The sequence below is a fragment of the Pteronotus mesoamericanus genome, unplaced genomic scaffold (assembly GCF_021234165.1).
Source record: "Pteronotus mesoamericanus isolate MK-2021 breed Mesoamerican mustached bat unplaced genomic scaffold, CSHL_Meso_final contig_84, whole genome shotgun sequence".
NCBI lineage: Eukaryota > Metazoa > Chordata > Mammalia > Chiroptera > Mormoopidae > Pteronotus > Pteronotus mesoamericanus.
In genome coordinates this window covers 6,796,087-6,813,261 of record NW_026555267.1, presented here as the reverse complement: position 1 = coordinate 6,813,261, position 17,175 = coordinate 6,796,087, and the positions used below count along the sequence as shown (strand labels likewise).

The following is a 17,175-nucleotide window of genomic DNA, read 5'->3' as shown; positions in this document are numbered from 1 at the left end:
GGGCAGGCCCACCTTGAGCAAGAGCAGGGGACACGAGGAAGCGGGGCTGGGGGGAGGGCTGGGGATAGGCGGTAGCCAGGGGGGATTGCGTGCTTTTGGAACTGCACTAGGCTGTCACTGGCCCAGGTTAGTTACTCAGTGCAGTCACCTCCCCGGGAGCGAGAACAGGACACTGTCAGGCTAAGAGACAGCAGCACACAGCATGTCCGTGGTAAACAATTTATTTTTCTACTTCAGTTACTTACGGGGGGAGGAGGGGTAATAAAACGTCGTTAGGGAGAAGCACAGATGAGCTATTTACAGAGATGAAGAAAATTCACAATGGCTAAAATGTTTGGGAGGCAAGCATCCTAAGACAAGTTCACCAAAGCAAAGCAATCCATAGCAGAACAAAATAAAGAGGGGGAAAAAAAAGCCATACAGATTAAAAAAAAAAATTGCACTCATGAAAAAGGGTGTGGGAAAAGAAAACTCACCAATTATTACATCAAGCATCTTTAATGAGATGCGCAAAACCACACAGGCAGGGTCTCAAGGACGCTGACATTCAGGCGTGGATTTGCTCACGTCAAATGCACCCAATGGAAGCACATGGGTCACTTCTCACAAACTATGAGGGTTAACCGGAGTGGGGGGCTGGGGGGCTGGGGGGCGCGGGAGGGGGCAGGGTCCAACCGAGCTGTGCTTCACTAATCCAGGAGCACAGGGGCTCTTCAAATGGGGCCTGAGGGGGTCGGGATCGTGGGAAAAGAGAGCCCTTCTCCAGGTGACCCTCAGCAGTGCCGACCCTCTGAGTTTTGTCCCCACCTTCCCCGGTCGGCCAAGAGCCCCTTGGTGCCAGCCAGCAGGGAAGGCCAGGCCAGCACGGGCCAGGGGTGGGGGTGCAGGGAACGAGGGGCCCGGTGGGGATCGGCGCCCACAGTGCCTGAGATGGGGCAGCGCCTGGTGACTCCACTGTGCCTTCTGGGAGACAGGTTTGCTTATTGTTGCGGCAACAGCCACTGAGGGACTGGCCCCCAGGGCAAGGACAAGCAGAGCACCTTGATACAGCTTTTCTTCCAGGTCAGGTTTTTCACACTGGTATTTACCGCACTGTGTGTGTGCGTGAGTTCACTTAAAGTGCTGTCCGCCACAGGACACAGGTGCTCAAGTCACCTGTCCCCAACCCCTGCGGCCCACCAGCATGTCACAGTTCACCCCATGAGGTGTGCCGATGAGCCTGTTTGGTCATTATTTACAATAATCTGGTGCCTTCTGCCGGCATTCGCTGAGGAGGCTCTACACAGCTTGTGAGAAGTCTCCCTCAGCCCTGCCACGTTCTGGGGGGGCGCGGGGAGGCAGGTGGGGAGTGTGTTCACAGTGCGTATGGGAAGCAACAAGGGGAAGGGACTGGAGAATAAAATGTTTAAAAATCTCTGTGAAGCAATGAGGACATGAGTCTTTCCCACAAATTAAAAATGAACAAAAGAACGTTCGTGCAAACAGGTGGTTAGGACGGGTCCAGTGGGCCCGGACAGCAGCTGGGGCGGCCCCGGCCGGGACTGTGTCCCCTCTCCAGCATTGGTAGCAAACCCCAGCTTATGCCTCTCTTAAGAGCTAGTTGATAAAAATTATGTCTTGTGAAATCGGCAAATAGTCTGCAAAGTGAAATAAGAACAGAAGTCAACAGGTTAAACTGAGAGTCGAGGTGGAAAAACAGGAAACGGGAACCACGGATCGGGACCCTAATACTAGGAGCCCACAGACCGATCCCCGAGGGCCGGGCCGGGGCGGGGGCAGGTGGGCCCAACCGGGCCTGGGTGGAGGAGCCGTTCCCTCAGAGGTTGGCTGTCATCGCTCAGTCTTCCTAGGGAAGAACTGCTCCCCACTCCAGAAATTACCCAAAGGCATCTAGCCCTCTCTATCAGCATCGCATTTATTTTCATAGAATCTAAATGTGGGGAGAGGCAGGTGTTGCTTAACACCCACTGTGCGCCCCAGGAAGGCCGTGCAGGTCCTAGGGGGCTCCGCCGAGAGGGACGCTGGACGCACAAGCAGATGAGATGGGATTCGTAGAAAGAGCCAATCGGGGTGAAAAGGAGGGGCCTTGGTGAAGGTTAGGTTGTACTTTCCTGAAAGGGATGCACGGGTTGTGAGTGAACACACATGGGATAAAGAGCCTCAGCCGCTCTCCGGGACCTGGGGGTCCTTGTGTTCCTGTCGGCTGCCTATCTCGAACTGTCCCACTAGGACGGAGTCAGAGAGGGGCGGGGAGGGGCGCAGGATGCACACACATCACAGGAAAGACTGGAGGCACGAAGTGGGGGGAGTGGGCACACAGTGAGGACATGGAAAAGAAAGCCCACAGAGAGAAAACATCAGGACGGGTTGGTGGTGACGCGACAGCGGTGCCGATGTCCCTGACTCACGGGATCCCAGGGCACAGGGGTCCGCATGATGCGGGCTGGGACGGGACAGAGGGCGGGGTGCGCCCTCCTCTGGCCGCCCCTCTGCACCCCAGGCTTCGCGACCACGTCTACTAGGAATGTGCCTTGCTGGCACAAAGCAAGGGACAGGCGTCAGAACACTGCGGAGCTTCCCTCATGGGGGCCCTGGCCCTGCCGCCCAGGCACCAGGAGGGGTCGGGTCTGGTTCTCCAGGGAGACACCACTTCACGAGGTCTTGACTGGGAAGTCACAGGGAGCCCCAGGCTGCCTGGGCAGGGGCTGGGACCGACGGGCAGGGCCCCCACTCTTAAGAGGCTCCTCTGGGAGGCACGTGGATGGCTGGCGCAGCCACTGGGCCACCCCCCTCCTGGCCCAGGGCCACTTCACGCCCTGACCCTCTCTGCAAGCAGGTGGCCTCAGGGGCTTAAGTGGGATGGGGGAGCTTGATGGCCGGGAAAGAACACAGCCGAGTCCCACAGGTCACGGAGCCTCTGTCTTGGCATTTTACCGCTGGATTCCTGTCCCCTCTCACGTGACTGTTTTAAGCTGTGGGGAGCTGATGACAACAGTAAACAGATGGGACCCGGGCACAGTCACTCCAAGCCCATTCCGTGCCCTTCAACAACCCCATCTCCATCCCCAAAGCTCTGCTTATGGGGCGGGGCCCCGGGGGCGCCCCCGCTCATTCGGCCAGCCTCAGTGGTCGCTCCCGCACCTCTGTCTGTCTAGGGCAGACGCAAGGGTGCTGGCCCCTGAGACAGAGTTCCACCGACGTGTCCTGGGTTGGCCCAAGGGGCTCCGAGGGCAGGCTCTCAGATGAGATGGGGCCTTAGCATGGGGTCCACTTTGTCCCCCCAAAGAATCGTTTGTTAGGGCCCCCCAACTCTGTCCTCCCAGGACTAGTGCCGCACCAAGGGGGCAACGGCAACCTGGCTGTGAGGGGCGGTGGGCTGCGCCTGCCCTCTGGGAAGGGGGCCAGGAGAGGGAAGCCTCCCTGAACGGCCACCAGCTTCAGGGCGGAGCAGGATGGGAAGGGCACGGGGAACCGGGTGTGGCCCTCCGGGTCTCCCTGGGGGGCACAGTGCATGCGTGGGCGCGCACACGCATATGGGTGTGCACAGTGCACTCCCGCCCTAACACACTCTTCCTTTATCATCAGGCACAGTGCACCCAACACAACTTTCTGTCGTGATGAAAATGTTCTATGTTCTGTGCTGACAGTAGCCACTAGCCACGTGTGGCTACTAACTAAAATGTTCACTTTACTTAATATTAACTAATTTAAATCTAAATTTTACTAGCTACATGCGGCTGCTGTGATCATGCTGGACACACGTATGCTAGAGAGACAGTGGAGCAGCCCATGTGAGACCCGGGCCACCTGGGCCTGGCTCCTCCCTCCCCGGGCCACGGTGTCCCTCTCCGCGAACCAGGAAAATCTGACAGAGGCGCAGGCGGAGCGCGCTCCCGGCCAGTGCCGCCGCGCCGTCTGCTGCGGCTGTGGTGCGGCCATCCTGCCGCGGGCCCTCCCCCGCGGTAGAGAGGCAGCAGGAGGGCCTCCTCAGCGCAGCCGCCCTGGCGGTGGTCGGCGGGCCCTAGGGAAAGGGACACGCTCACGGGGAGCCCCCCAATCACACTTCTCCATCTGGAACTCCTGCTGCTGTGCCTGCCTCTCACCCCTATAACCAGAAAGGCGTACGGGCCGCAGCAACCGTCTTGCGCAAACCCCTCATTTACAGAAAACAAAAGTGAGGTCCAGAGATCCAGAGCGACCTGCCCGTGGCCATGGGCAGCCAGGACAAGGGTCTAGGGCTCTGGCACTGGCTGAGAAGTCCGTCTCCCGTAAGGCAAGGTTCTAAGTGTCCCAAACGCCTCCTGACCTGTCTCCCCCGCCCCCTCCCTAAAGCTCAGCCTGAGTCAAACGCAGCCGAGCCCTGCACACCCCCTCCCACTGTCCTCCTTGTTGGCTTCAGAACCCTGTCCTCTCACAGCTGTGACTTTGCTCCCTCTGCACCTCAGGCCTGAGGTTCCCAGGCCCCTAGGCTGGATGGCCACCCGGGAGCATGAAACTCTGAAGCCCAGCTCCCTGTGGAGCCTCCCCCCACCCGCCCCAGCACAGAACCCGAGGACGGAACTCCGCTCCTAACACCTCCCGTAGAAACCCTGGCCGTCCTCTGCACAGACTCCCCCAAGCACCTTAAGATGTCCTCGTCTGTACTCCAGGTCAGGGCCAGGCTGGGGAAAAGTGAAGCCCCAGAAAACGCTCCCTCCCGTTAGCACGCCTCCCCTCATCCCTGCGAGGTCACTCCTGCCCGGCCCTCCGCCTTGAGGTGCTGTCTGATGCCCACACAGAGGGGAGGGAGAATCTGACACCCCCACCCAAGGCAGACAGCAAACCCGCAGCCCACAGCACACCCAACGCACAGCAGATGGGCACCAAAGGCACAGGGTGGAGCTGGAGGAGGGGAGGAGGGGCGGGCAGGGGACAGGAGACAGCAGGTGGGGTGAGAAAGGGGCTGAAAGAAAGCACTGGGCTGGGCGCTCAGTCCCCAGCGAGAGAACACCCAACAGGCTTCAGAGAAAGGAGGACCAGCAGGGCGAGGTGACTGCCTCAGCTCCTTCCCTCTCCCCCAAAAGCTGCCACTCAGGCCAGTGAGATGCTTCAGTTAATCACAGACAGAGCTGGGCCCTGGCCTGGAGCGGAGGGTCTGAAATTTAGCACCTATAGTTGCTTCTTGAATGGATGTATGTACGAGCTGTGTTCTCTTTAGGGGTCCCCCTCCCCCACCAAATGCAGCCCACATCCCGTGTTTCCAAAGCCCCCAGAGACAAAGACACTCACCTGGGAACTGATAGCCATAGCTAGGAGCAAATCCGGGGTAGCCACGGCCATAGGTTGCCACGAAGTTGGGGTAGCCTTGAACAAAGAAAGAGCACGGTCCTGTTAGTAGAGCCGCCTCAGGTATGGGGCCAGGGGAACCCTATGAGGGGGCAGGGTGCAGGGAGAGAAACAGCCTGAGTTTTTTTCTTCTACAAAATGATCTGTCTCCTGTGACGGTCTTTACCCTGGGCCTGAGTCACCTCTCTCCTGAGGCTGGGGAAGTTGCTGTCAACCTGCTGATAATTAACCCGTATTTGGGCAGAAAGACCCTCAAAGCCCACACACTTGCCTGACCTGCAGAGTAAATGCCACGTATTAGCACCAAACACAGGGCCAGTGCCCGGCTCTGACATTTGGAGAGCTTACCCTGAATGTACTTTACCTTAAAGCTATTGACAGTGGGAGATTAAAGTCCTCGTAATGCCTTCTCCCAAGGCAGCGGCCAGCAGCGCCAGCCGCTGCCAGAGCAGGGCGAAACTCAGGGCTGACCCTGAGCCTCGGGAAAAACACCAGGCCTAACGAGCCATGGCCCAGAGGAGGGGAGGCCCAGGGCCCACGCCCAAGCTTGGACACTCCACAGGGTACCAGAATATTCCTGGGAGAGTGCTGAGGGGCTGGTTGTGTTAAAAGTGTGCACCACAAAGCATGACCCAAGCCCACGGGCCTTGTGCCACATGTCTTGACAGGCGTTTCACAGCAACTATATATTTTCCAGACACTTGCCTCAGCAGGTAACCCAGGGGTGATCGGTTAACTGAGGGGTGCTGTGGAAACTGCTGCTGGGCGGGCATGGGGTGCAGAGGAAATCCTGGGGGCAGTGTGGCCTTCTCTGATTTACTGTGAAACTGCCAGCGAGATGCCACTTCAGCTCAACCCTGCCTCCTGCCCCCTCAAGACACTTCACTCTTCATGTCCCTACCTCTTGATTCAGGCTACAAAGAAGGCTGGCGTAGCCTTCTTGGGCCGAATGTCCACCGCCCATAGGCGGCCAATGGCTGCCCCCGTGCCCACCCTGACAGGCTTATGTGGTCTCCTTCCACATGGGACTTGTGGTACAGTCACGCTCTCCAAATGCCACCAGCCACCCTACCACCCACCCTGCTACCTCCACCAGCCTGACTCTGGCTTTGACCTCTGAGACAGTTGCTTTGACACTGCCCAACACCTTGACATGCCTTGGTGGCTCTTGGAGAGAAGCCTGCCTCCCATCATCAAGCAGAAAAGACCTTCCTCCTGCTCTCTGAGCCAGGCAGGCTGGGGACGCGGGGCTTGGCCAAGGGAACGTGTGAGAAGCACAGTATTGCATCCAGTGGTGGCAGCAGTAGCCCCTGACCTGGTCACTCCGGGGTGTCCCTTCCTTGTGGCTGTGGCTGTGGCTCTGACCACAGAGCTCCTGTCCCTGCTCGTCCCCCAGGCTGTTCTGCGTGCTGCCCCGGCCCCTTCAATAATCTCCCTTGTTGCCTCCAGGAGCCAGGGTTGACCCTGTGGCTTACCACCAAAACTGGCAGAAAGCTGCTCTGGGTTTATGACAGTTACCACGCCCTCCAGCCATGAGGGTGGCCGCTGCCCACACATGCTCCTGCAGTTCTAAATAACTCCTTAAACGTCCCTAAACATAGTCTCTGGGGTCTCATCGTCCACCTCCCTGGTAGACTCTCCCATGTTACAAGCCTTTTCTGACCCTGCAGGTGAGGGCTAAAGGAAAAGGACCGCTGACTAAATTCCGTCTCGTGTGCACTCAGGTGCCAGGAGTTAAATTTGCTGGTCTTCCTGCTGCCTGTTCATAGACTTTTTAAGCCTCAAAGGTCCAGATATAGGCCTCACCCTCCCTCACTGCCCTGTGCCTGTTGGTGTCATAGCTTCTGCTTTGTCAGCACCAGAACAGGAGCTCGCTGGGCTGGACAGCTGGACACCTGGGTTCCAGTCCTGCCTCAGGCCCAGGACCATGCCCTTGGGGAGGGGGGAAGGGGAAGGTCTTCCCTTCTCTCTGGGAGCTTGAGCTGTGCCTTCTGTAGAGAGCTTTGCAGGTCCCTTAGAGCGACGACGGGCCCCCATTCTCAGCTGACACCAGCCCCAACTCCTTTCCTGTGCTGCAGCAGATCCTTTCCAATTCTGCAGTCACAACTCACTGCCCCGCTGACCTGTTTCTACCTCAAAAGGGTCTTGCCACCTGCTCCTTCCCTGTGTGTTTATTTCCCAACTCTAAGTGTCTTTTTGGCAGAAAGCTGCCCAGACGAGACAGGACGGCCTGGCCGCTCTGCACCGACTGCTGAGGAGCAGGACCCATGCGAGACGTGGAGCTCTGGCACCTGGTGGGGAGAGAGGATGGACAGAGGGGCGGGGCCAGGGCTAGGATGCCTTATGTGGATACACGCACACTGGCTGCTTCCTTGGAATTTATTTCATGGCTGGCCAGCTCATTTCTCCTCTAAATTAATCACCTGCGATCAAATCAGAACTTTCAGCACTAGATTTCTTATGCCATTATTTCAACAATATTGATAAACGGATTATATGCAAGCAGCCAAATCACTGCTGCCTGGGGCTTTTCCTCATGAAAAATGACTCCCTGGCTTCTAACTTCAGCGCTGGGGGGGTGGGGTCTTAAATATTTTAGTGCTAATCTGACAGCAAAAAGTATAAGCCCACGTGTCACCTCCACGACTCTCTTGGGTGGGCGGGGGTGGCAGGCGGTGGACCGCTCAGTCCCTTCCTGCTTCGGGCCTCCATCATATCTGCTTTCTTCCTGGCACACTCAAAAGTCTTCAGCAAGAAGGAGGAAAAGCATGGTCCATTTTGGGGCCTCCCCACCATCTTCCCGGAGACGTCAATATTGTCTCCTGAACAACAATGGTGAGACTTCGGCTGCAGTCAGAGTGGGGGATCTTATCTCTACCCCCCATCACCGAACATCCTCTGGGTCAGGCAGATGAAATCATAAATTTATAATACAACATTACTTCAATTTTCCTCTTCATTTACTGCTGTGCAGCCCAGCTCTGCTCAAGCGGCTCCCGGCCCCAGCCACACGGGAAAATTGGCTGGCTGCATATCAATAGCACATTACGGCAGGCCCACGCGGAGGCTCCATCGGGCCACATTACGGTGAGATGACCCAGCCACCACTTCCATTAGCAGCTGGGCCCCTTCCGTACTGGCTGCTGCACAATTTATTTGCTCCAGCACTCTGGACGCCTGATCAATCCCATAGTAATTATCTCTTGTCAGTAAAGGAAAAAACCAAGCCTTCAGCCTGGATGGCCACCTTTCCTACAGATTGGCTTTGCACTGTAGAGGGGGCACGGATCAGAAATCGACAACAGGATTTGAATTTGCCCGTCAGCTCGTGTAACGGCCCCCTTGGGGGGGATCCTGGCAGAGCTCTCAGAAGCGTGGTTCCAGGCCTCTGCTCCACTCAGAGGGTGTCTGCATCCCGGATGGGCACGTGACTCATACTCTCCTGGGCTATGAGACTCTACTGGGCCCTGGACTTGAAAGGCAGGGGAGACAACAGAACTGCGGGAGTGCCACGTCTGCTGTGGGGGGTGCAGAGCACTGCCCCGGGGCACTGCGCTGGCTATGAGGTCTGCACGTAAACACGCCGCCACATGCCAAAACCTGTTCCTCGGCAGAATGTCTGCAAACATGCCCGGCCCCAGAATCATCCGGAATTATGGGGTTTCTCCAGGTCTGTGCTGTCCAATTCACATTGAATTTAATTTAAATTATATAAAACAAAAACTTCAGTTCTTTAGATGCACGAGCCACACCTTCAATGCTCAACAGCTCCATGTAGCTATGGCTGCCATCGCGGGTGGCTATCATCGCAGATCCAGGACCTTCCTACCACTGCACAGAGTTCGAGGGCATTGTGTTGCTCTAAGAATGAAACGAAGGGCCGAATTTTGGGTTTCCTCTGTTTACCAGGAAAGAGCTGAACAAAAGGAGACCTCCTTGGGAATGACCTCAACAGTTATTTTTGGGACAGACAAATCCCAGTTGAAATCACAAATGAGTCTAGTCACGCGGCTGTAAGTGCCAGCCCATGTCCAAAGTCTGTTAGTGAATGCCAGCAGATCACAGCTCCTCCTTCCTTCTTGACAATGATTTGGGGGGGGGGGGGCGGGCGGGCGGCGGCGAGGAGAGGAGGGACTTTCACTTCAGAGAGGCTTAATGTCAGGCAACACTGGGTCAGGATTTCCGAGGGGCTTCCCAGTACGAGTGTGGATCAGAGTGCCTCTGGCTTTCTTCAGCTGGTCAAGTGTGTCTCTGCTTCTGGGCCAGCAGGGTGAAGCTTTTCAAGGCCTCAGCAACGAGGTATTTTGCCAGCACTGGTATCAAACCTGTTAAATAGCGTCTGCCCAGTGGGGTCAAGAGAGTGAAAGGCAGCAGGATTATGTGGTGGAGAAGGCCAGGAGGAATCAAATATATCAACAATAATAATGTTTGCTTTTATTAAGTCCACTTTCATTATGAAAAACCAAAGGGAGTCTAGTGCATTGAGCTGGATAACTGTGGGCACCGCTTTGCTGCTGCAAGGCAGCGGAACAAAGTCTGAGGGCCGCACAAAGACCTTTTCTGAGGGTTTCAGTTGATCTTCACTTTGTCTAGCTCAAAGACAGGGAGACCTGACCCCTCCTCTTTTCTCCTGAGTTCTTTTTAAGGAATTCCCATCGGGCTGATTATAGGCTGAAAGCTAAACCAAAATAACTCTAGATCTACCCCCACTCCCCCACCCCCAAGGACGTCTGCAGCCATACCAAGAGAGGTTGAGAAAGAATAGCTGTGCAACTATACATAGCTCATCAGCTTCCCTTGGATGAGAACTTCCAAGCATGGAGAAATCTTAAAGGATATTTAAAAATTAGTTCCGCAGTTTCCTGGTCATTTACAGACCAGTCTCCTTAGAATGTCAGCTCCCTGAGATGAGAGGCTTCATTCTCTGCAGCATTCTAAGCCTCTAGAATAGTACGCGGCACTTAGCAGGCACTCAATAAATATTTGTTGAGTGAATGGATTTAAAAACTTTAATGATTTATAGTCTCACTCCTAAAAAGCCCTAGAAGTGCTTTTTCTGTTCTTTCAACAACAATAAAAAAGTTTAAATCACTGAAACTTCATCTCATTCTGTTCATTAATAAATTTTTTAAAATGTTCTGCGTGAGTCGAGGTCATTAGTCAGAGGTTGTTGGTGGCAAAGCTAATGATTCTGGGACTGAGGGGCAGGCCCAGTGCACTAGGGAAGGGTGTGACCCAGGGGGCGGATGGGGACGTGCCGGGCCATCCTCCAAAGGGCCAGCCTCTTCCCAATGCCACCACTTCAGAGGGGAGAAGCAAGGGCGTCGGTCCCAGCACAGTGCACGTCACCCCCCGCCCCCAGCAGCCCAGGATGCCAAGCTGTGCCAGTGGGTGAAATGAAGGGCAGCTCTGGGCGTTTCTGGCAGGGGAGCCAGAGAGGCCTGAGTGGAGACTCCAGCCTGGCCAGGGAGGCAACAGGCCAACCAGCCTGTGAGACTGGAAGTGTGTGCCCCGTGCCTGATTCACCCCTTCTGCCCAGACCTTGGGCTGAGCTGGTTCCTGGCTGGGGGCACATTTGCCCTCTCACCAGGTACCTAGATGATGTCACCAGAGTCGCTGGGGAACTCAGGAGGCCCGGGGGCCACTGAGGTCTGGAGTGCAGCACATGGACTTTTTTTCGGAGGTAAAAACGCAGATAATCCAACTCCTTGAGCTGGAGGTCCAGGGGTCCAAACTGAAGAGGAGGCTGCAGGTGCCAAAGCACAAATCACACCTGTGGGTCTGGCTTTGTTCTTGGCCAAAGGCGGAAAGGGACCCAAGGGGAAGGGTACTGGGCACCTACTCAGGAGATAACTTGCCCAGAACCCCTAGTACCAACAGCTCCTAGTTTGAGTACGTACTACTGTATGTATTTTGTTCACCTGAAGACACAGTGTTTTCACATTTTAATATCTCTTGAAAGTAGGCTCTATCTCACTGCTGGTGTGGTAAGAAAGCATCAGTGCAGTTTAATTAACAGCATATTTTTTCTTCTGAATGGTTTGCCAGCCATGGCAGCTCAGATCTGATGAAATACAGCATTGGCTGGGTGCAATGTGAGTTTCATTTATGCTCAACAACCCCACGACATGAGGGTTCCCACAGCCCTGTCTGTGGGTGGGGTAAGTGAAGGCCAGAGAGGCCGCCACTTGTTCCAAGTCACACAGCTGATGGGGTGAGGAGTCCAGATCTGATTCTAAAAGTCCTGAGCTTTCCCCCCGACCCACAAAGTCCTCCTTGGTGGAGGCTGGGTTGATGCCATCAATTCTACCCAAAGGGCTCTCTGCTTGGTTGGGGGTGGGGGGAGGGAAACGCACCTGTGACGCTGGGTGGCTGAGTTGGGAGCCTCTGCCTGTGGCAGTCTCCATGGGGGCAAAAACCTTAAGCAGCAGGGGTGAGGGAGATGGGGGTAGGCTGGGGGGGTGGGTGGTTATAGCTCAAGGACTAATAGACTCTTAGCCACATTTTAAACTAACAATTAACCTGAGGCTCGAGAAGAGGGGGAAAGAGTTGGGGCAACTGAGGAAGCACCTGGCATTTATCACATACCCGTCCCTCCTGGAGCAGGACCCACCGAGGCGTGTCCGGGGAAGCACAGGGTTGGGCCTGTCCATCACCTGCCGTGGCCAAACACAATCCCAGAACCACTCGGTCACTCCTCCCTCCTGCCGGGACCTGCTGCACTCAGCCAGGCCAGTTGGCCCTCAGGGTTTCACACTAGGACCCTTGCGATCCAAGGCTGCTCCTTCTGCCTGGGTGGCCCTTGGCTCCCTCATTCTTCTCGTTGCAGCTACAATGTCACCGCCACATGGAGGTGTTCCCTGATTCCTCAGGCTAGTTTCTATTCCTCTTTATATGCTCTGAAAGCACCCTGTAGCCTTCTCTACTTATGATAAATCATTTATCTGCATGACTGGCTGTTAAATATCATCTCTCACTAGGCCACAAGCTCCAGAAGGGCAGGGACCACATCTGTCTCCCAGTGCTAGTCCAGGCCTGGACACACAGTAGGTCCACAAATACCCAAGACATTCAACAAGACCCTCCTGCTGTGGCTCCCACGATGAGACCACTGGGTGCCCTCTGTTCAGGGGTTGAGCCTGGGTGTCCGTGGAGAGTCTGCGCTGGACATATAGCTGAACACAGCTGCGGTTCCTTTGCTCCTTGGCACTGGCAAGAGTAAGCTGGCTTCACCCCCACCTGTGCTTCTCTCTGGAGAAACCCTAGTTTATTCTTCGTGCAGGTAAAGGGCATGAAGCTAGACTCAGAAAGGTGGGGGCAGTTTCTGAAGAACTGGATCCGACTAAAGTCTCCCATTTTACGCCCTAAGGCCTTTATACAGACTCCAAAATCCAGCTGGTAATAACGGGTTCAACTCATTAAGGTTTTTTAAAAACTCAATCCATTCAGTTTCTTTTAGTATATATGATAGGGTAAAGACCAAATGAAAACTATTTTTTAAAAATAACAACCAAACAAGTGTCTTATAGTCAAGCAGGAAGTAATTCTCACTAATTTCTAAAAATAATCTTATAACATGTACACTCTTACACAGACATCTATTTAGTTCTGGTTCTTTAAAATTTTCCATTAACAAATTCATTCCTCTATACCACACCATTTTAATTACTGTAGTTTTGTGCTATGTTCTGACATCCAGTCAAACCAGTCTTTTCTCATTTCTTCTTTTAAAACATTTTCTGACTTATTCTTAGTGTTTCTTCTTCCAGATAAGTTTTAGAATCATTTGCCCAATTTTTAAGGAGTTACGACAGGATTTTTCTTTGAAACTGTTAAACCCAAAACACTAATTTGAGAAGAATTACCATCTCAGCCATGTTCCACCCTCTCATGGCATCTCTCTCCATTTAAAATTCCTCAAAGTAACTTTACCTGTCCTTGTTATTGCCTCGGAAAAATTCTTTTCAAGAATTTACAAAACCAAGGAAAGTTTTATAAATTTAAAACTAAGCCAGGAATGATTTGAACAGCAGCAAATCTGAAAAAACATAAAGAGCTTATCAAAGAATGTGGAAGAAAGACTCTCAGCCAAACCAAATGAAAACCCATTAAAATGAGACAGATCATGTGCCTGAATGGGATTTTACCATTAACTACCATTTATCCCATTTAATTAGTATTTTCCCGACACACAATAACTTGCACTAAAATACCGTTCTCTTGCCTTGAAATTTCTAATTATTGTTGCGACCCACACCATTACGCTTCTCCACTGCTTTCTCCATCTTTCATGCCATTTAAGCAGCAAGATTTTCAATTATCTACACAGGACGGACAGAGATACCTTTAGTTAGGAAGGGGCATAATATGCAACTCAATTTTTCTAAAAGCCAGGAGAGATCATTTTTAGTCAGGACAAACACACTTTGTCTTTCATCACCTTTTTTTTTTTTCAAATAAAGAGTAAAACAGGCTATTTAAAACATCTATTTAAATGCAAATTTTGATATCCCAAGAGAAAAATGTTAATCATTTAAATAGACAGGATTATCGCCAGCCCTCACCACTTCCTCTCCTCTCTCAAGTTGCAGAAGATGTAGCCCCAGCCCGCACAGGCTCAACCAGCCAGGGGTCCTTAGGTCTTTAAAAACTCCCAGTCAGGAGAGAGGGCTCAGGCAAAGGGAGCGACTTTTCCTCTTTTTGAAGGAGGGGGTGGAAGGGAAGAAAATGATATCCAGTACCTCCTATAAGCCAGGCACAGGACAAGATGATCACCTATGTATCCATCTCTTTCTCTCTTTCATTGAATGCTCACAATTGCCTTGCAAAGGGGTTATTATTCTTATCTACAGATTGGAAACGGAGGCTGAGAGGTCAAGCAGCCTGCCCAGATGGTAGATAACACAGTTGGGTGAACGGACTTCAAAGCCCCCAGCCTGCGGTGACCCCACGGGGTCGCCAGGTCCCATCCAGACTCACCCAGCATCCCCATGCCAAGCATGAACGCGTCCATGGTATACGGCAGTCCCCGGGCCCGGCCTCTTGTCCCAGGTGGGAACATGACTTCTTTCGGCTGAGCTTTCTTACATTCTACCTGTTAAACAGAAAAGTGAACAAATGAGATGCAAATGAATTCCACGTAAATGTCAAATGCAGAACTGATCCTGTTACGAGCTGGGTTATTTTTAGCTTTGCTCCTTACTCACTGTAAAAATAGCCATGCTGGGTAAATGGGCTGCAAAATAAATATTTAAGAAAACACACCACTTGTGCAAATCCTGCTTCGGAAAAACCTACACGGGTGAAATTGGGTTTGGAAGGGCAGCAAGGACATAAGCTTAAGATACACATGTGTGGGTTGGGAGCTTGGACTGTGCGGAAGGCAGGAGAGAGGTAAGGAGGCAGGCGTGCTGTTTGCGTGATTGTGAATAGTAATAACAATAGCAATAGTAACCACCCCGCGTGCCTGGCTAGCCCTTTTCATGTTTACAAATTCCTCTCACATTGCTCCACGTCAGGGACTCCTCACACTGGCAGTACCATCTGATTCAACCTCTAATTAAAGAGAGGCGAGTTAGTCTTAGCTCCATTTCACAGATAAGAAAACTGAGCATCAGAAGACTTAGGTGAAGGGCTGTAAACCGTATCCTAACAGGGGCAGGCCTGGAAGCCAGATTTTAAGAATTTCTAGGCCACCATCTCTGTAAAACCTGGCCCAGCACACTCCTGGGGAAGTAATAAGATTGCACACTGATTCTGTTCATCTCGATTACAGGTTTCTCATTTTGCACCTACATCTTTAAGAGGTCGATAATCATTTCTTTCTGTTCCCCTTCTGTCAAAATCTCAGAATCCTGTTTTGCTCACACATCCAGAAGTCGCTTACTTGACAACATATATATATATATATATCAATATCTATATAAACAATATACAGGTTCCGGCAGAAGTTTACACCTGTTGAGTGTGGTTGGTAGGGTCATACTATGGATGTAATAATTTATAGTTTTAATTTGAACACTTCACCTAAAATGTCATATGGTGTGCTTGAGTGTGATATTGTTATGTTATGTAATTACATGCTTATGATTTTGGAATAAAAAATGGGCGTTATTTGTGCCAGCCCCTGTATAATGCACACCCCAGGAATTAAGTAAAACTGTTGCCTGCTGAAGTTCTTACAATGTTGTTACTAACGTCCCTTAGGCCCCTGCTCAGTGCTCACTTGCTTTTATTTACAGATAAACTTCACAAGCACTGCTAGCCAGTAATCAGTCCCAATGCCAATGAAGGTGGGATGCCGTATGATGAGGCAGGGGTACATGCAGCCGCAAAAGTACCTGCAGAACAGCCTGGGAGTGATGTGGCAAGACAAGAATTGGGTATCTTATTTAGAAGGCAGTCTGGGGCCATCTGGTATAGGAGCCAAAACTCCATGTAGCTCAACAGCTGCTGAGGGTATCACTATCACACAGAAAATGACCATTGTTCACAGCATGTCTGAGACACAAAGAAAAAGTTAAACTGTGTGCAGTATGCTTTGTTTTAAAGGGACCTACACAGATTGTCCAGTTTGCAGATATTCTCATCCCAAATGCTTTATTGAAAAAAAAATTTTAGTGCTTAAGGATAGGGGAAAACTTTAATTACCTCAAATATTAACTCCCCTTTCTTCAAAGACACCAGGGTAACAGGTAGTACTCTTGTTCTTTACAGAACGATAACCACAAATGCTTTTTTAAAAAAATGGACCAAATGCTTCGACATTCGCGACTGACACGATTGCGACAGAGAGTTTTTATGGATTAAAAGGAAAGAGAAGAGCAGCCCAACAAGAGGAATGGGGAAAGGACAGAAGCGGAATTCACCGACGGCTAATAAGGAAGCCCGCATCCCAAAGTATGACATAACTTCCGCCTGTCAGATTGGCCGCGATGAAAGGGTTATTTGATATCGAGTCCCCAAGAGTATGGGCAGGAGGGGCAGAAATGGGCACATATTTTTCTGGAGGACAACCTGATAAAAAAATCAAAAGCCATACATGTACACAGATCCTTTGACCTAATAAATCCTACTTGTAGGAATTTAACCTGCAAGGGCTTACGGATGAGGCTCTCCACCATCAGCATAAATTATCTTTAAAAAAGGGAAATACTGTAAATGTCCAACATTTATGGGGAGTTGGTTGGGCTGAGTTTGGTCCATCCAAGCCCACTGAAAGCTACACAGATATGCAAAAGCATGCTGATAATGACTTGCACTGGTACTGGGAAATCCTCTGTCCGGGGCCCAACAGGAGGGTTGGTCACCCTAACTGTGAGGGAAAAAGCAAATTACAGTGATTGTGTGGAAAATAAACAAGTTGTCTTAGAGTGACTTTGTTCTTTAATTTCCATTGTGCGTTTTGTTACTGTTTCTCAAATTTTCTGCTCGGAGTATTACTCCCGTTGAAAGTGGGAGGTTGGGGAAAGTGATTAAAGAGAAATAAGTTCACTTCTTCCTGTAAGGGGCCTGAGGGGACCTCTGAAAATAGTTCGCTATTCACTTGACCCAGAAGACCCACAAAATCATGCAAATCAAGAGTTTTAAATCTTCATGGTCATTTTAAGAACACTCGTGGAACTGTCAGGCCATCAAAGATATGCATATTCATAAAGCCACCAAGCAACCAAAGGATGTCGCTTTACAGAAGCAACATGTACCATTCTGTCCTTACAATGGTGGAGTCGGTAGATGTGCCCAGGCCAAAGAGAGGGGCTGGGCACAGGGTCAGTGGCCCAGAAAGAGCACTGAATTTTTGCTGCGCGATTAAAAATGCAGAAAATAATGCAGAGTTTAAGGGTTTAGATG

General features: G+C 51.8%; 1 protein-coding gene across 7 annotated transcripts in view; it reads right to left on the bottom strand.

Annotated features, from left to right (window-relative positions):
• Positions 1-17,175, bottom strand: part of MSI2 (musashi RNA binding protein 2) — a 373,521-nt gene that overhangs the window by 43,516 nt on the left and 312,830 nt on the right. For all 7 annotated transcript variants that reach the window (XM_054585454.1, XM_054585450.1, XM_054585451.1 and 4 more), the window contains exons 9-10: positions 14,305-14,419; positions 5,269-5,343 (exon numbers count right to left, since the gene is read on the bottom strand). In XM_054585454.1, the coding sequence (XP_054441429.1) occupies positions 5,269-5,343; positions 14,305-14,419 (190 nt within the window). The remainder of the gene's footprint in view (positions 1-5,268; positions 5,344-14,304; positions 14,420-17,175) is intronic.